This window comes from Phodopus roborovskii, unplaced genomic scaffold, assembly GCF_943737965.1.
Source record: "Phodopus roborovskii unplaced genomic scaffold, PHOROB, whole genome shotgun sequence".
In the NCBI taxonomy this organism is placed as follows: domain Eukaryota; kingdom Metazoa; phylum Chordata; class Mammalia; order Rodentia; family Cricetidae; genus Phodopus; species Phodopus roborovskii.
In genome coordinates this window covers 9,601,533-9,620,530 of record NW_026126598.1, presented here as the reverse complement: position 1 = coordinate 9,620,530, position 18,998 = coordinate 9,601,533, and the positions used below count along the sequence as shown (strand labels likewise).

General features: G+C 49.9%; 1 protein-coding gene across 2 annotated transcripts in view; it reads left to right on the top strand.

Moving 5' to 3' along the window:
- The window catches only part of Eln (elastin), a 40,552-nt gene that overhangs the window by 20,096 nt on the left and 1,458 nt on the right, over positions 1–18,998 (top strand). The window contains exons 13-36 of one of the 2 annotated variants that reach the window (XM_051204864.1): positions 135–206; positions 1,248–1,289; positions 1,661–1,705; positions 1,977–2,024; positions 4,728–4,817; positions 4,902–4,961; positions 5,630–5,827; positions 6,948–7,001; positions 7,525–7,614; positions 8,280–8,324; positions 8,674–8,763; positions 10,313–10,381; positions 11,482–11,640; positions 11,724–11,783; positions 12,575–12,733; positions 13,398–13,436; positions 15,045–15,188; positions 15,280–15,342; positions 15,509–15,652; positions 16,704–16,742; positions 16,901–16,951; positions 17,552–17,596; positions 18,202–18,231; positions 18,845–18,895. In XM_051204864.1, coding sequence (XP_051060821.1) covers positions 135–206; positions 1,248–1,289; positions 1,661–1,705; positions 1,977–2,024; positions 4,728–4,817; positions 4,902–4,961; positions 5,630–5,827; positions 6,948–7,001; positions 7,525–7,614; positions 8,280–8,324; positions 8,674–8,763; positions 10,313–10,381; positions 11,482–11,640; positions 11,724–11,783; positions 12,575–12,733; positions 13,398–13,436; positions 15,045–15,188; positions 15,280–15,342; positions 15,509–15,652; positions 16,704–16,742; positions 16,901–16,951; positions 17,552–17,596; positions 18,202–18,231; positions 18,845–18,895 — 1,887 coding nt within the window. Of the gene's footprint in view, positions 1–134; positions 207–1,247; positions 1,290–1,660; positions 1,706–1,976; positions 2,025–4,724; positions 4,818–4,901; positions 4,962–5,629; positions 5,828–6,947; positions 7,002–7,524; positions 7,615–8,279; positions 8,325–8,673; positions 8,764–10,312; positions 10,382–11,481; positions 11,641–11,723; positions 11,784–12,574; positions 12,734–13,397; positions 13,437–15,044; positions 15,189–15,279; positions 15,343–15,508; positions 15,653–16,703; positions 16,743–16,900; positions 16,952–17,551; positions 17,597–18,201; positions 18,232–18,844; positions 18,896–18,998 lie in introns of both variants that reach the window. The other variant, XM_051204863.1, reaches the window with a different exon arrangement.

Here is an 18,998-nt window from a genome sequence, read left to right as displayed (position 1 = left end):
TAGGCAGGACAGTTCCAGAGTGCCATGGGGAACTAATTCACTCCATCTGAAGAGAGTAGGCTGATACCAGGGGCTTGAAAAGAAGCTGCCACCACAAGGCCTAGGATTTTGATGTACCCTCTCTATTCTTGCAGGGGTTGGTCCCTTTGGGGGACAGCAGCCTGGTGTCCCACTGGGTTACCCCATCAAAGCACCAAAGCTGCCAGGTAAGCCAGAGTTGGGTTTCAAGATGCTTGACTGGGGTGGAGGGAGTTGGTCCAGTGGGTAAGCACTAGCTGCACAAGTGTGAAGACCTGAGTTTGAATCCCCAGAACCCTCGTGCAGCTGGCTACAGTAGCATGTATCTGTAATCCTAGTACTCCCGTGATGAGATGGGGCATGGAGACAGGAGGGTTCTCTGGAAGCTGGAATCAAAAAGACTATATAATTTCAATGCCAGCCTGGGCTACTAGTGAGTTACACAGCCTGGGCTACAAATGGGACCCTACCTCAAAACAAAACAAGAGAGGAAGAATGGGAAAAAAGAAAGGAAAACTGACCATAAGCAGCATTGTAGCTACAATGCCTAACTATCCACTCTGGTGCCACTGTCACCTCTACCACGGCCGTCAGCACAGACAATGGCTCTTCTGTGGGGAACATGCCCACAAGGTAGGCACTCAGATACCAGTGACCATGTTGGGACTTAGGTTTGGAGAGGAGTAGCTGTCCTCTCTCCGATCTACTTGATAAACTTTATTAACAACTGATGACCCTCAAGAGGGTATCACAGTCCCTGTGGAGGGTGACTATCCATTCCAATAGATGGGAGACAAGCAAGGTGTCTCTACCCATCTGTCCATTACCCCTTCCTCCACTCATTCCTCACCATCTATCCTCACCTCCTGCTCTCCATGCATCCATCCATCTCTCCTTCCCTTTACCCCTTTATCTCTCCAACCATACATCCACAAATCATTCCTTTCTATTTATTCCTCTCCATTCACCATGTCTTCCTTCTACTCATTTATTTCTCCATTATCCTGCCTTTCTCCTACCTATTCCTTTCTATCCATCCATCCATCCACCCATTACGTCTCCCTTATACCAATCCAACTCTCCATCCATCCCTCCTCTCCTGCATTATACATTATTCCCTCCATCTACCCATATACCCTACCTACCCCTTCCTCCCACCCCTTTGCCTCCCCTAATTATCCATCCAAGTGCTAATCTTTCACTCCATCCGTCCCTTGCTCTGTCCATAGGTGGCTACGGACTGCCCTACACCAATGGGAAATTACCCTATGGTAAGTAAGGCCCTCATGGATTTGTGGAGTTCTGATCCTTTCCAGCTCTATGAGCCTGACAAGTATACTGAGTCCCCAGCCATGAACCAAGAGAACACCCAGCTAGACTGGGGTAAAGGCAAGGTGCTAGAATAAAAATTCTCAAAGGACAAAGGCTGATACTAGGGACTTGGCCTAACATCCAACCAAGCCCTCTTTCTTATCACAATACCTTGAGCAAGCCATTTTTCCTTCTCTAAGCTTCAGTCTTTGTCTATAAAAGTGTATCTGTATACACTTTTGTTGGAAGTAATCAGGAAGCCCCCAGATGAGTGGCACAGGGGAGGGCAGAATGTCAAGGTTTGTGTGACAACCAAGCATCTTCTTCACAGGAGTGGCTGGTGCCGGGGGCAAGGCTGGCTACCCAACAGGAACGGGTAAGGGGCTGGGAGAAATATCACCTGCTTCCAGCCAAAGGGACACCAATGGCCCGAGCTCCAGGGACTATCCAAAACACAAGCTTAACCATCCTTCATGAAAACCTTGGTCTAAGCCCAGACTCTGATCTGGGTTGGGTCAGCTCTTTGGTCTTTACTGGCTATGAAGCCCCCAGATACATCGCATGTCTGTGTGTCTGGGAGTGAGGAACTCTGGGGATGCCCGGACACCATCACCATGTTTAGTGTCCCTTCATCTCCCCTCTTCCAGGGGTTGGATCTCAGGCAGCAGCAGCGGCAGCTAAAGCAGCAAAGTATGGTGAGTACTCTGGAGACCCCTGCCGACCTCCAGGGCCCCAACTCCCCCATCCAGTGGTGGTTAGAAGAATTACAAGCCAGGCAGTTTCTATGTCTTCTTCTTATCTAGCCCCCCCCCCCTTTTGATTTTTCAAGACAGGGTTTTACTGTGTAACGGCCTCACTCTCCTGGCCCTCTGTAGACCAGGATGGCCTCAAACTCACAGAGATCCGCCTGTCTCTGCCTCCCATGTGCTAGGATTAAAGGTGTATACCACCACCCCTCGACTCTTGTCCCCCTTTTCAAATGACCCATACATATGCGTCTCCCTCCCCTTCCCCTCCATCCATCTACCTATCCCTCCATATCTCCATCCCCTTTTTCACCCATCAACCCCTCTATTCCTCAGCCACTCTTCTCCACCAGTTCGTCCCTCTTTCTCTCTATCCATCATTCCACACCTCCCTCTTTCCTTCATCTCACCCTCCATCCATCACCTTTCCCTTCATCCCTCTATCACTCCTCTCCATCTTTCACGCCTTCCTTATCCCCTATTCCTCCCTCACTCTATCTAATATTATCCCTCCTTTAACCCACCCATTCACCCATCTTTCCCTCTCTTCCTTTCCCTCCGTCCATCTCCTATTCATCTGTCTGTATGACCCAACTTCCTCGCACACCCATCCCTTCCCTAACTACACACACACACCTCTTGACCCAGCCATCTCTTATCCACTCACCCACTCTCCTCCATCCCCCACACACACTTCAATCTATGCTTCCTTCTATCCCTCCCTGATCCTTCCTCTTTCCAACCCTACATCCTTCCTTTCCTTCCGCCATCACCCCTTTCTCTGCCCACCCATCTCAGGGGATGCAGACATAGTCCTTCAAGCCATTATTTCTCCATGTGGAAAATGAAAGAAGCTTCTTTAAGAATGTGACCTGTCATCCAAGAACCTTAGCATATAGGTGGAATTTTCCCTGTGGGTTAGACAGAAAGAACCAAGTGTGAGGACTCAGCATTTAAGAGGGGGTGACAGGAAGATTGGGAGTTTAAGGCCTTCCTTTGCTACACAGCAAGTTTGAGGGTATACTGAGCTACATGAGGCCCTTCTCAAAACAAAAACAAAAGAAGAAGGTGCCCAACCACAAAGGATGAGCAGCATGGTGATTAGAGAGAAATACAAGCAGTACCTGTGTAAGAATCTTTCAACGTTACACATCCATTGCACATACACCACCAACAATGTAACCCCTTTCCAAGCCCGCAATCCCTTGGACAGCCTAGCTGTGGAGATGGTGTGCTGAGATGGTTCCATGTCCTTGCAGTGGACAGAGTGGGCATCTTCTTCCCACTTCAGATTGAGGCCAGCTCACTAGGACCAAAGTCCTCTCCTCTGTCCCCAACAGGAGGCCTTCCTGTTTCTAGACCCTACTAGCTGTGGGGGGGCAGAAGTTAGAGGAAGAACTGGTCCTGCCCTGTAGAGGCCCCCAGGCAATTCTCCAGGCACAGAGGCCCCTTGGCAGATCAGGCTAGGTGGGAAAAGCTGGGATATGGAGCTGGGGAGCTTGGAGAGACGGACTGCCAGAGACAGGCAGCCAGACACTTGGATTATGAACTTGGCTGAGTCTTCGGAACACAGGGAAAGGAAGCCTTCAGCATTCCTTTGGGGGCCCCTCTGGCCCAAGGAACGGAGCTTGTGGTTTCTCAGTATGTAGCAGTGATTAGAAAGGGATTTGTCTGTGAACATCGGACTCACTTAATAAGCGTGTTGAAACAGACACTTTGGGGGCAAACCCAAGAACTCTGGGATAGGAACCTTCCCAAGCAAGCTCATCTAGAGATACTGAGGCTTGGTCCTGGGTGAGAGGATGGTGGGTAAAGAGCCAGCATCCTGCCAGGAGGCTGTGGCAGCAGGATTGAGAGTTCAAGGCCAGCCTGGGCTACCTAGTTGAGACCCTGGGGAGATAACCCAGTTGGTACAGTGCTTGCTACACAAGCATGAGGTCCTGAGTCCCATGCTGCATAATCCACATTAAAAAGGCAGGCAAGGTGGCACATATTTGTAATTGCAGTGCTGGAGTTGCGGAGACAGGTGGATACCTGGGACTCACTGGCCAGCCAGGCTAGCTGGCATAGTCCAAGTAAAAGTGAGAGACCCTGTCTCAGAAATCAAGATGGGGGCTGGGGAGATGGCTCTGTGGTTAAAGTGCATGCTTTGCAAGCATAAAGACAAGAGTTTGGATCCCCCCAGAAACCCACATAAATGCCAGATCCAATGGCCCACCTTTAATTCCAGCCTTGGAAGGCAGAAATAAGGAATTCCTGAGTCAAGCTGGCTGGTAAGACTAGCCATACTGATTGGAAAAGCTTGCCTCAATGAATAAAATAACAGAACATCAAGGATGACTCCTCAACATCAACCTTGGGCCTCAGTATACATGCACAGGCAGATGTGTGAATGCTCACATGCAAGTGCTCCAACACGCATGGAAAAGCATGCGTGTACACATACCTATACATGTATGTGAGGAAGGGAAAAAGAAAAAAGATCCTGAGGCAATGGACTCAAGATTAAACTCTGGTCTTGACACTCATGTATGTACACAAGTACATGCATGCACACACACACACAGAGAGAGTGTGCCGGCACCCTTGGAGCCTTCCTGTCTGGCCTCAGAAGTTCTGGGGAGCCACATGGTGCCATCCCTGTCCCAGCAGGTGCTGGAGGAGCTGGAGTTCTCCCTGGTGTTGGAGGGGGTGGCATTCCTGGAGGTGCTGGTGCAATTCCCGGGATTGGAGGCATTGCAGGTAATGCTTCTCCCAGCTAGAGGGTGGAGGTGTCCTTGAGGGGCCACCAGGGCAGAAGCTCACCCTCTGTGCCTGTCTTCCCAGGTGCTGGGACTCCCGCAGCAGCTGCTGCTGCAAAGGCTGCTGCTAAGGCTGCTAAGTACGGTGAGTGTCCGCCAGAAATCAGGCTTAGGGCTCTGCATGAACACTGAAGATCCATGAGGAGGAGTAAATTTTGCCCCTGATCACCTAGGGACACTCTGACTTTCCCCAAAGGGAGGCTTTTACCCATCCTGGTCACTCTGCCTGGAAGGCAGCTCCTGTTCAGCATGGACTTTGCAGGGGAAGAGGTGCTACCATGCAGCACCAGCCTAGAATCCCCAGTGGGGGGCTAGGTATGTGGCTCAGTGGTGGAGCACCTGCCTAGAATCCCCCAGTGAGGGGCTGGTGGGGGGCTCAGTGATAGAGTGATAGCACGTGCAAAGTCCTGGTTTCAATTCCCAGTACTGCAAAATAAAGCATAACAAAAGAATAAAAACAAAACAAGCAAACAAAAACCCACAGCCTTGGTGCCTACTGCAGACGTTTTGATTTTGCTTTGGAATTGACCATGTTCTTCCCAGCTACATATCCAAACTCTCTGGGCTCCATCTTAGTCCATCCCCAGCTCTCTGATGAATTGGATCCTTGTAGAGGAATCACCAACCCATCTGCATGTGATCCTGCACGCAGGACAGACTGTGGTCTCCAAAGTTGACATATACGTCTACTCTAGGAGGCCTGCAGAAGTCCCCACAAGGATGAATCTGAGACAGTCCTCTTTCCATCTACAGGAGCTGCTGGAGGCTTAGTACCTGGTGGACCAGGAGTTAGGGTTCCAGGTGTTGGAATCCCAGGTGTTGGGATCCCAGGTGTTGGTGGTATTCCAGGTGTTGGTGGCATTCCAGGTGTTGGTGGTATTCCAGGTGTTGGTGGCATCCCAGGTGTTGGGGGCCCTGGTATCGGAGGCCCAGGCATTGTGGGTGGACCGGGTAAGTTGGGCTATGTGTGTTTGTGTGTGTTTGTGTGTATGTGTGTGTGTGTGTGTGTGTGTGTGTAAGAGAGAGAGACAGAGGAAAGAGAAAGAGAGAGAGCACAATATAGAGTATTGCCAAGACTTTGGGTGCTTCCTAAGTCTTCTTATTCCTTCATCTATACATACTCTTGACCCCTCCTTTTTGAACTATAACAACTTTCTAACTAGCTTCCAGCAACAGCATCTCCAATTCCCTCCTAATTGACAGTATGCTGCCGAGGCAGGAACCATGCCTTTCGTTAATATGCCCCCACCCTTAGCTAAGAAGGTGCTCAGTAAATGGTAGACAGATGAATAAGTGGATAGATTGGCAAATTGTCAAGTGGGTGGCCATAGAAGTGGTCATATAGATGAGCAGTTAAACTGACCAATGAGAAAGTGAGCAGGGGCTGAATAGATAGAATGAGTGAATACACAGACTGAGAGTAATTGGGAAGATGAATTAGTAGATGAAAAAACAGATGGACATGCAGGTAGGAAACTACATAAGTATTTAGAAGAATGGGTGCATGGATAGATACATGGATTCATGGGTGCATGCATGAATGGTTGCACGGATGCATGGGTAAGTGGGTGGCTAAGGTGATGGATAGACAGATAGGTGGGCTGATAGACAAGCTGATGGGCAGTTGGGTATGTAAGCTATTGGTAGATGGACAGTGGGATGGATAAGCTGATGAACAGATAGGCAGGTGGGTGGGTAAGCTGATGGAAAGATGGAAGCAACAGTGGATGACTTGGTGATGGATATACAGGTTTCCATCCATTCATCCCTCCATACTTCCATCTATCCATATAGCCAAGCATACATTCACCCATCCATTTATCGATGTTATCTGTCAATCTACAAATGGACAGAGAGCTAGTGGGTGGGTGGGTGAACTGAGATCTAAGGACAGACAGTAAATGGATAGACAGAGATGGGGTAGTAGATGAATGGATGAATGAAGAGACATCTCAGTTCTACAAATAACAAAAAAAAATATATGGAGTAACAGACAGGTAGAGAGAGGAATATAAAGTGACCATCTCTCCGATGTTCTCTCCTAATCATTCTGTCCCTTTGATCTCTCCAGGGGCTGTATCACCAGCTGCTGCCGCCAAAGCTGCTGCCAAAGCTGCCAAATATGGTGAGTACCCTGGACATCTCTGTTCTGGCTTCCACTTGCCAGAGTGAAAACCCTTCATCCTCTTGCTAAAAAGAGAGCAATTTGCCCAGGGAAAGCCCCAGACAGAGCTACTTAGAGCCACTGGACCCCAGGATAGATTATGTCTCTCCAATTGTCTTCTTCCATGAAGCCATGCTGCTGAGTGATGGGACCATACCAGAATGACAGTCTTAGTCTAAATGGTGTCCCTACCCTTCCATACTCTGGCCAAAGTCCTCTCAAAGGACAGAAGCAACTCACTGACTTCTCCACTACAAAGCAATGCTTCCCCATATACCCAGGGAAGAGAACCTGGGAAGGCTCACACTTCATGGAGGAGACTGGGAGACTGGTCAGGGACACCCAGGAATACCAGTTTCCTGTCCTCAAAGACCAGTTTAAGGGAAGCATGTATCGCCGCCTTTCTCCCAGCCAATGAGCATCCTTACAGAGTTTGCCCAGCCTCGCAGGGGTCTCTTTTCATTGTAATCTTTCTCCTCCACAGGAGCCAGAGGTGGAGTTGGTATTCCAACATATGGAGTTGGTGCTGGGGGCTTTCCTGGCTATGGTGTTGGAGCTGGAGCCGGACTCGGAGGTATCCCTCCCCATGAACTTTAGTTCCATCTCTGAGAAGCTGAGGGAAGAGAAGTGGGGGTTTCAAGTCATGCAGGGAGTTGGAGTGTGCATGTGGGGTGTGGTGTACTAGGGAAGAGAGAGGTAATCTTCTTAGCCTTTAAGGGCAGGGAAAGGTGTGATACTTGCTCAGCAGCAATCCAGGAAAAAGACCACCCATCCATTTCTCCATCTATCAATCCATACATTCTTCTTTCTGTCCATCTATGTATCTATTGAACCATCTATCAATTCATTATGTCTTCACTCATCTATTTATCCATTCATCTACCCATTATCCTATTACCTATTCACCCATGTATCCATCCACCTAGTCATCTCATTTATCCACACATCTACACATCATCCATCTCCTGTTAGTCCATATATCTAGCCATACATATACCCATACATCTGTCCAGCCATCTGTGTGTGTCTCCATGCATTCATATACCCATCTATCCATCCATCAATCTATGCAGCCATCCATCCATTTACCTATCTGTCCATCCATCCATCACACATCCATCCATCTTTCTAACCACATACCTACTACTCCCCTGCCTGCCTGACCACCTACCTTCCTACTGCCCCATCCTTTTAACCCTTCTATCCACGTACCCATCTGCTCTTCTCTTTTCCTTGCAGGTGCAAGCCAAGCAGCTGCTGTTGCTGCCAAAGCTGCCAAGTATGGTAAGTAACTTTGCCCTGTCTGATGCTCTTCTCTCTGTGGAGCTCAGGTTCTGAGAGAGGGCAGAGCAGCCTCACACTTGGACCTCCAGGGCAAAGATGCAAATCCGCAGCCCCCATCTGCCTTCTAAGCCATGCTCAACTCTTCCACCATTTCCATTTGCTATTAAGATAATTGGCACCTTGTGCATTTAAGATGCTGGGCAATCCTGCCTTCCACCTCCCTCTCCACTTATCCATACACACATATATGTATGCATGTGGTTGGGTGGATGATGATGGGTATATTGATGGATGGATGGATGGATGGATGGATGAGATGAACACTGGTATTTATTCTTCTCCCCTCCAGGTGCTGGAGGAGCTGGAACCCTGGGAGGCTTGGTGCCAGGTGGAGGAATTGCAGCAATACCAGGCGTACCAGGCACTGGTGGAGTGCCAGGTGAGCTGTGTTCCCCATCCTGAGATGGGTTTGTATTATCTTGTGGAAGAGGCTTGGGGCTTGGCATTTCACAAATAGGAAAACTGACCCCAGAGATGGGTGGGAAAGGAGGGACAGTTTCCCCTAAAGTAGCTGGGTGAGAAGGAACCTGGTTACTGATCCCTGGCAAACCTCTCCCTGCCTGGGGAGACTCAGCCCCCTTTGTGGGAGATCCCTGTGACACCTGGAGTTGAGTGATGAGCCTTTTACTCTGAGACATTTGTTTCTAGTTCCTTACCAACAGAGGAGCCTCACTAGGTGGCCTTAGGTCCTTTCCCATCCACCAGTCAGAGATCAAAGGAAAATGATTAAAAGACCTTGGCATTCAAGGACACCCTTTTTGGTTATTGTTTTTCCAATTGGAAGATTTCTCTTCTATATCCCTACACGCAGAGACACCCAGACACACACACACAGACACAGACAGACAGACAGACACACACACACAGAGGAGAACACTTCCCTTCTGTACATTTTTTTTTCTTTTCAAAAAGGAGCTAGGCTGGAAGTGTGGCTGATGGTAGAGTGCTCGTCGAGCATGTGAAAGAGCCCAGGTTCATTCTCAGTATTGCAAAGAAAAAAGGGGTACTCAGTGGGTAGAGGCACTTGCAGTCAAGCCTGAGAGCCTGCTGTCGAATCTTGAAACCCCAGATATTGAAATGAGAGAAATGGCCCCCACTAGTTGCCTTCTAACCTCCAAATGTGTGCAGGGGCAAGCATGCAAGCATGCAAGCATGCAAGCATGCAAGCATGCACATACACAAACAAATAAGTAGACATACATTTTAAAGGTAAACAGAAAGGATGCTTAGGACATGGTGCTGTAAGTGTAAGGACCAGAGGTTGAATCCCCAGGAAACAGATAAAAGCCAGTGGACATGCCGGCCTGCCTGTAATCTTAGGATATTGGAGGGAGAGACAGGGACTCACCCAGAGCAAGCTGACTACCTAGAATAGCTGAAACAGTGGGCTCTGGGATCAGCAAGAGACCCTGCCTCAAAATCCAATGTGAGATCAGAAAGAAGACAAGGATAGCCAAACATAATAGTGCACTCCTTTAATCCCCATACTGGGGAGACAGAGGCAGGTGGATCTCAATGAGTTCAAGGCCAGTCTAGTCTACAGAGTGAATTCTAGGACAATCTGGACTGTTACACAGAGAAACTGTGTCTTGAAAAAAAAACTAGATAGATAGATAGACAGACAGACAGACAGACAGACAGACAGACAGAGCATCGGATACAGGTGCTGCTAGGAATTTTTTACTTAAGACCATCCCCAAAAGGGCTGGAATTTCATAGACTCAGAGTCACCTCTCAGCTCTTCACTGAAACCCAAAGACAACAGGGCATGTCCAGGTGCCCTGAAGCCCAGGCCACCCACCGCAGTACCCTTCCCTGTTTGCAGTGTAAGGCCATGGTACCCAGAGAAGGATACCCATGGGTGGACTCTGGATGGGGTGGGTAACAATGGGAAGAAGTATTGGGGATCATCTTATGCTCCCTTTTAGGAGCAGGTACCCCTGCAGCTGCAGCTGCCGCCGCCGCCGCCAAAGCAGCCGCCAAAGCCGGCCAGTATGGTAAGTTATCTCCATCTATACCTGACCTTTGTCCCCAGACCATAGCCTTCTCACATCTCCTGCTGAAGAGCTAATGGTGACCTTGAACTCCTGTTCCTCCTGCCTCCACGTCTCATACACTGGGATTCCAGGCATGCCCCCCCACACTTTGTTTATGCAGTGTTGGGGGCTTCCTGCATGCCAGGTGAGCACTCTACCAACTGACCACACACCAAGCCCTGAGTATGGGCTTTTCTCATAGCTTTTAGCTTGCCTGTTCCCCTTTAGCAGGGTAGGTCTGCCAACCTCTCCATGATCTTGCCCCAACCTACCTCTGAGAGCTCCCTGTTCCCCAAGTTCAACTAGGGCTGGTCATCTTCTAAATCTCCTTGCGGAGCTGCGTTCCTCTTGCTTTCTCTTAAAAGAGGTCAAGTTCACTCCAATAGCCCCAAGAATGTATAATGGGATCCAGTCATGTGTTTGGGGGGGGGGGGTGAAACTTGGCCTTAATGAATTTGAGAGCCAGGCCTAGTAGCACTGTCTTGTAATCCCAGCTACTCAGAGAGCTGAGGCAAGGGCATTGAAAGTTCAAAGGCTGCCTGAGAAATCTAGTGAGACCCTGTCTCACAAAGTAAATATTATAATAATGATGAAAACTCTGGGACCTTTTCACCATCAGTAGTACAGCACCTGCCTAGAAGCTCCCCCAAGTGAGGGGCTGGGGTGTGGCTCACTGATAGAACATTTGGCTAGCATGTTCAAGGCCTCTGATTCATTCTCCTGTACTGAAAAAGAAAAAGTAAAAAAACAACCAAAAAAAAAAAAAAAAACTCTGCTTGTCCTCCATCATCCTCAAGCAAGACTTCAAAGTGTCCCTGTCCCTCCAAAGGTTACAAACTATTAAATTTACTGACTCTTATTACATGGGAGCCAAAAAAGAGGCCCAGCAAGGGATAGTATCTACCCCAAGATCACACAGCATGTCTTTGCCAGAGCTGGAAAGAGAACCCACAACTCTTAACTCGTAGCTGTAGGCTGTTTTCATCGGCTCCTGCCCTCTTTGTTTGGGCCTTGGTTGTAGCTCAGCTACATGATTACAGAAGCTATTCCTTCTCTTATAGGTTTGGGCCCTGGCGTTGGTGGGGTTCCTGGTGGAGTTGGAGTTGGTGGGGTTCCTGGTGGAGTTGGTGTTGGTGGGGTTCCTGGTGGAGTTGGCCCTGGTGGTGTTACCGGTATCGGAACCGGTCCTGGCATCGGCCTTGTACCTGGTGGCATTGGAGGTGAGCTATGGTGGATGAGTGGGTCTGAGAATTCCCTGGAGCTTCTATGGGTACTGTCTTGAATGTCCTTCCTCTCTCTTTAGGTGCAGGGACACCGGCTGCTGCAAAATCTGCTGCTAAGGCAGCTGCCAAAGCCCAGTACAGTGAGTATACAGTGATTTCCCCCACCTGTCCCCACCCACCTAGCCGGGACACACAGCCCCAGCACAGCCATAGGGCACAACCTTTCAGATACATCCATACTGCCTTTAGGTCCCTATGGCACCTAGCTCAGACCCAGCAAGAGGGAGATCTGGCTTTCAGTCTTGGTTCCCAAGAAAGCTGAGTGGCTTCTGGGTTCCTTTAGCTTAGGTATTAAGTGTGGGAGTCAATGGCGTGGCTGCACACAGAATGTCACTAGGAGAATTTCAGTGGTTCAAGGTGAGGATGTGGTTTAAGTGATAGAGCACTTGTCTGGTATACATGAAGTCCTGGCTCCCATACCCAGCCCTGCATCCATCAGGCGCAGTGGTGCATGCCTCTAATCCCATCCCAGGCTACATGAGACCACTGGGTGAGGGGAGTATTAAATAGATTCCATCAAAAGCTGGAAACAGTAACGCATGCCCCTAATCCCAGCATTCAGGAGGGAAAGGCAGGCAGATCTCTATGAGTTCAATGCCAGTCTGGTTCCAGACCAGCCAAAACTACATACTGAGAACCTGTCTCAAATAATAATAATAACAATAATAATAATAATAATAATAATAATAATAATAATAATAATAAACATGGACTCTGGGGTGAGTCAGCAGATTAAGACAAAGCTGAGTAGGACACTGCCACTGCCCTTGTAGGCCCCTTCCCTAGGAACCTGACTCAGCTCCTGAGGTAGGACACCTCTACAGGGCACAAGTCCTACTAGCTACAACTACTTACTACCTCTTCTCTACAGGGGCTGCTGCTGGGCTTGGGGCAGGTGTCCCTGGACTTGGGGCAGGTGCTGGTGTTCCCGGATTTGGGGCAGGTGCTGGTGTCCCCGGATTTGGGGCAGGTGCTGGTGTCCCCGGATTTGGAGCTGGAGCTGGTGTTCCTGGATTTGGGGCTGGAGCAGGTAAAGAGAATCCTAGGAATTGGATAAAGAGTGCTCTTGACCCCAGAGAAAGAGGGCCTGCCTCCTCCCAGGACTCCATCCCTGTATCCCTACTCAGCATTGGTTTAGATTTTCCGGAGCAGGCAAAAGCAAATGAGTACTGGGTAGACTGTGCAGGCCTGTCATCTCAGATACTCAGGAGGCTGGGATATGAGCTTGCAAGCCCAAGGGCAGCCTGCTCTATAGAGAGCCCGTATAACTTTGTGAGGCACTATCTATAAATAAATAAATAAATAAATAAATAAATAAATAAATAAAGCCAGGGGCTAGTACTTGTAGCTCGGTGACAGGTGCAGCAATGGGGGGTGGGGGGCGCTAGCCAAACAACTCCAGGGTGTGAGATTTTAGAGGGAGGTGTAAGAAGGCTATAGACAGACCAAAAGCCCCCTAACACCCACAGAGGAGAAGGCAGAAGTCTTCTACCCAGATAGCCCAGATAGCCTTCCAAAATGTTCCAGGACAGTGGTCCTCAACCTGTAGTTCGCAACCCATTTGGCAATCTCTGTCTCCAAAGTAGAGGAAGTCAGGGTGGGCTTCCTGAAAGAGGCAGCTGAACCCCGCCCCATACAGAGCTCAGCAGCTGACTTCTCTTTCCCTTTTTTTTTTTTTTTTTTTTTTTCCACAGTCCCTGGATCCCTGGCTGCATCAAAAGCTGCTAAATATGGTGAGCTCAGCACACTACCTGGGCCCCTTGTCCCCACCCCACCAGCCTTGACAGTACGGAGTTGAGCTGCTCAGCACAGAGCAAGGCTATCTAGGAGACATCTGAATGACAGTCACAGACCTAGCACCAGCCTATTGACTCACAGCTGTCATATCTCCAAACCTCTCTCTGGTGCTGACAGTTGTCTTGGTGCAGGGGGAGTCTGATTGCTGTTGGTCCCACAGGGCTGGGCAGCTTCAGCCTCGGCCCCACCCTTTGGCCTGTGGAGTTGTGGATATTCCTTGCACCGGCATCCCCAGGCCGCCCTCCTCCCTCCTTTCCTGCCAGTGTGACTTCGCCCAACACCCGCCAGCTTGGAAGACGTGGCAGACCTGCCTGCCTTGCCACTTGGCACTCTGGCCAGACCCACACTGTCTGTGACCCCCACATTCCTGGCCTCCTAAAGAGCCAGGCAGGGGGGCCTCTGCCAGGGATGCTCCAACTGGCTACATACAGTTTGTCTCCTTGAGGCCAGTTTCCACCTCGGAAAATCCCATTCCTCAGCCACACACACACACACACACACACACACACACACACACACACACAGCCCCTGGTCACCCACAGCTTCCTTAAGTTCCTTGCTGGCTGCTCTTGGCCCTAGTCAACAGACATTGCCAGGAAAACACACCAAGGACTCCCTGGAAGAGCAGCCACTGGGTCATCTCCTACCCTTGGGGCCATGAACACAGTATTTTTGTGTGTTCGAGACCTCTCTTTTGCTTCAACCTACTCATCTGCAAAACTGGGGTGACTGCCAGGTGTGGTGGATCACACCTGTTAGGCCAGCATTTTGAAGGCTAAGGCAGGAGAGTCTCAAGTTCAAAGGCGGCATGGGCTAAATGGTGAGAGCCTGTCTCAGAAAACCAATAGAAAAATAAATGTATGGCTCAGAGGTAGAGCACCTGCCTGGAATCCGCCAGCAAAGGACTAAAGGCTTAGCTTAGGGGAAGCAGTGAGGGCCTTGGGGGGTGACTCAGTGGTAGAGGGTTTGCCTAGAATTCCACAGGCCTCTGTTGCATGCCTGCCTTATAGTCCTAGGGCATGAACACATCTTTCAGGCATAGGGCACTGAAGGCAGGTATGTTGGCACAGGCCTGTCATCCCAGCAGTCAGGAGGCTGAGATGGGGCAGTAGGTCATGAGTTCAAGGCCAGTCTCTGCAACTTAGTGAAACTCTGTCTCTCAGAAAAAAAAAAAAAAAGAATCTGGGCACTTGTGGCACACACCTTTAATCCCAGCACTCGGGAGGCAGAGGCAGATGGATCTCTGTGAGTTCCAGGCCAGCCTGGTCTACAGAGTGAATTCCAAGACAGCTAGTACTATTTTAAAAAAAATAAAAAAAAAAAAAACTGTCTTGAAAAAAACAAGAAAAAAAGCTAAAAGAAAAAAGTTCCTGGCATCATAGCATATGCCTATAAATCTCAGCACCTGGGAGATGGAAGCAGGAAAATCAGGAGTTCAAAGCCATCCCCAGCCACACAGAAAGCCCAAGCCTGAATTATAAGTAACCTGGTCTCAAATCAACAAACAAAAATATGGGCACTAACCCTCAGTCCTGTCTCCACAGGAGCAGCAGGAGCTGGTGGCCTAGGAGGTGCTGGAGGTCTTGGAGGTGCTGGAGGTCTCGGAGGTGCTGGAGGTCTTGGAGGTGCTGGTGGCCTCGGAGGACCCGGGGGTCTCGGTGGGGCTGGTGTCCCAGGTGGTGTAGCAGGTACGGGTTTTTACTAATGCAGCAGTGGGCTGACTGGGAATCGAAACTGAGCCCCTCAGCAGTCCCTCCTTGAGTCCCTCTGTGTTCCCAGGAGCTGCACCTGCTGCTGCTGCTGCTGCTGCCGCCAAGGCTGCCGCCAAGGCTGCCCAGTATGGTAAGCAAGGATTTAGTCTCCCTGGCATGTCCCTGAGCCCCTAGTTTAGCCATTTCCTGGCCATCAGGGACCCCAGAAGTGACCTGGGAGCTCAGGGATTTCCTTGCCAACAGGACCTAATTGCAGTCTTCTGACCAGTGTGTGTAATGCATGGGTCTCTCCACAGGAGCAGGAGGACTGGGAGCCGGTGGACTGGGAGCCGGTGGACTGGGGGCTGGTGGACTGGGGGCCGGTGGACTGGGAGCTGGTGGACTGGGAGCCGGTGGACTGGGGGCCGGTGGAGCAATCCCCGGCGCTGCAGGCGTTGGAGGTAAGGAATGAGTGAGTGAGGTATGTGAGAGAAAGGTATACCGAAGCCAAGTGTGATGACAAACTCGTCATCCCAGCCCTCGGGAGGCTAAGGTGGAAGGATCATGAGGCTAACCTGTGCTACACAGTGAGTTCAAGCCCAGCCTAGGAGACATCAGACCCTATTTGAAGTGAAGCGGTAGAAAGCGTAAGCAGGCAGGAGCCAGGACATAGAGGTGCCGGTTGACATAGAGGTGCAAAACCCATTTTCTCTTTCTTTCAACCACCAACTACTATAGGTGAGGGCTCATTAGCATAATGACGGGCAGACCTGTTTCTCAGACAAGAAAAATCAAAACTGGAGAGGAATTACTTCGCTCAAGTTTCTACCACCATGGTGGATGTGTGTGTTCTCTCTCCCGGCTATGAAACCTCTACCTAAACTAGACTGTATGCTATGATCCCCAAGACTGGACATACAATAGCAGCTCAATATAAAATACTGGAGGTCTGGGGAAATAACTCAATGGCAGTGCACTTGTCTAAACTCTGCCAGTGAGGGGCTGGGGTTGTGGCTCAGGGGTAGAGCACTTGCCTAGAATCCCCCAGTGAGGGGCTGGGGCATGCATGGCTGAGCGGAAGAGTTGATAGATGCCTAGAGTTCTCTAGAAGAAGAGTTGCAGTGTGACTCAGTGGCAGAGCACCTTCCTAGAATCCCCCAGTACACACCTAGGCTTGGGGTGTGGCTCAGTGGTAGACCACCTGTATAGTGAGGGGCTGCAAGTGTGGCTCCATAATAGAGTGCTTGCCTAGAATCCTCTATTAGTAAGTGGCCAGAAACAGTGCTCAATAATAGCATGCATGAGAACCTGGATTCCATCTCTAGCACCACACACACACACACATACACTGCAGCTATTAGAATGATGGATGTGTGAAGGAAGAGGGATAATGGAATGGCAGGATGTGGGAGGACAAATCATGGACCAATGAATATGAATACATCAGCTAAGAGGGCCTGAGTGGTGGGGAGAGGTGGCTTTCTTGAACCCTCCTGTATCTGTTTCCTCTAGGTGTGTCCCCAGCTGCAGCTGCTAAAGCAGCCAAATATGGTGAGTTTCCTCCATACCCTCCCCCTCCCCAACACAGGCTTTTATACCCATCACCATCACCCACACCTGCCCAGCTCATGGTACCCCTGAAGGTTTTGTCCAAGATGTCACCACCACCGTCTTGTGTCTCATCCTACACCCCTCTGTCCTCTCCTCAGGTGCCGCTGGCCTTGGAGGTGTCCTAGGAGCTAGACCATTCCCAGGTGGAGGTATGACCAGCTCTGGTGGTGTTCTTAGCTCTGCCTGGCTCTAGGAACAAACAGCAGGTTCCTGGATACTAAGTTCACATGAGGGCCCAAGGTTGGAGATGGAAAAATCACTCTAAGAGACAACTAGGCAGAGGGAGTGCTCTTCCCCCACCCCCCAAGTAGAGGGTAATGCCAACCAAGCTCAGAGCAAAGGCACAAGGCACCACACGGGCATGTCAGACTGAGACAAGCTTAACTAAGAAAGGAGCTTCCAACATGGAAAATGATCCAGTTGGTAACACATTCACTAGGCAAACAAGAAGGCCTGAGTTCACTTCCCCAGCACAGATGTAAAATTTGCAAGCTGCGGAGGCAGTGACTGGAGGATCTCTTGGTCTTGCTGGCCCAGCTAGTTTTGCCAAATTGGTAAACAAAAGGTTTAGTGAGAGACCCTGCCTCAAAATGAAAGGTGAAGAGCAAACACACACACACACACACACACACACACACAAAGACTTCAATAGGGTAAGGCAATGGAAAGGAGCTGGTCTTGTCAAGGCTAGGTGACAAGGCCAGAACATGGCCTGCCACTATTCACTAAACCCCAAATCTCTCCTGCAGGAGTGGCAGCAAGACCTGGCTTTGGACTTTCTCCTATTTACCCAGGTATGCACAAGTGTCCTGCCTGGGGCCCTGCTCTGGGCTCTGCCAGGCCCTTCCCTCTCCTCTACTCCATCTTCTAAGAAGAGTTGAGCTAATGTCTGCGGTAGAGTCCAATAGGAGGTCAGACCCCGATCTAACATAAGGACCCTTCTAGAGACGGGGACACCACATCAGCTTTTTTTTTTTTTTTTTTTTTTTTTTTTGGTTTTTTGAGACATGGTTTCTCTGTAGCTTTGGAGCCTGTCCTGGAACTAGCTCTGTAGACCAGACTGGCCTCGAACTCACAGAAATCCACCTGCCTCTGCCTCCCGAGTGCTGGGACTAAAGGCATGGGCTACCAACGCCTGGCCCACATCAGCTTTTCTAAAGCATCTTTCACATCTCTTCGGGTCCCTATGAGTGAATAGCTTCCCTACCACACTTCTCCTGAGATCAAAAAACACTGAACACTGTGCCAAGATCACACAGTGAGCAGAGACAGAGCCAAAGGTTCTGCTACCTGAGTCAAGGACTTGACCCTGCTTATGTCACATGACCTGCTCTAATCAGGGAGGGCATGATGGGCTCCCAGAAATGTACTCACACTGACAGCTCTTCCCACTTCGTAGGTGGTGGTGCCGGGGGTCTGGGAGTTGGTGGTAAGTCTGCAGTAAAAATTATATAAACAGCCATGTTGGTGAAAGGAATCTTAGCTCTTGGGGGGGGGGATTCTGGTTGGGGAGGTGGTAAAGCAGAAGGATCAAAATTCAAGAGTAGCCTATGCCACAGAGAAAGTTCCAGACAACTTGATCAACTTAACAGAACTCTGTCTTGAAGTTTTTTATAAACATTTTTAAAATGGCTGATTATGTAACTCAATATTAAAGCGGTTGCTTAGAATCCCCTAGTACGGGGCTGGGAGCCTGACTCAGCCAGTGGTGAAGCACTGGCTTAGAATATCCCAATGAGGAGATAGGGGCACAGCTCCACCGTAGAGCACCTTCCTAGAATCCCCCAGTGAGGGGGCTGAGGTGGACTCAGCAGTAGAGTGCTTGTCTAGAATGCACTAGGCCCAGGTTCCATCCCTAGTGCTTCAGAGCTTGGCTTTGGGGGAAAAGGTGTGGCTGGACCAGAGTTAGGTGCACTGATTGACAGGGAGGTCTTGGGAACCTACAAAAACAGCGTAGAGCTAGCACAATGTGAAGATGCTGGGAGAGGTAAGGGAGCCCAGGATCCACCCCATCTCATCCTCTGTTACCAACCCCCCCGTAGGAAAACCCCCAAAGCCCTATGGAGGAGCCCTTGGAGCCCTGGGATACCAAGGTAAGTAGAGACTTCATCCTTAGGGAAGGAAGAGGCAAAGTCAGAGGTCAAGGTCTCAACACACCAGCCTGGGCTATAGGAGAGGCACTTCCAATGCAGATAT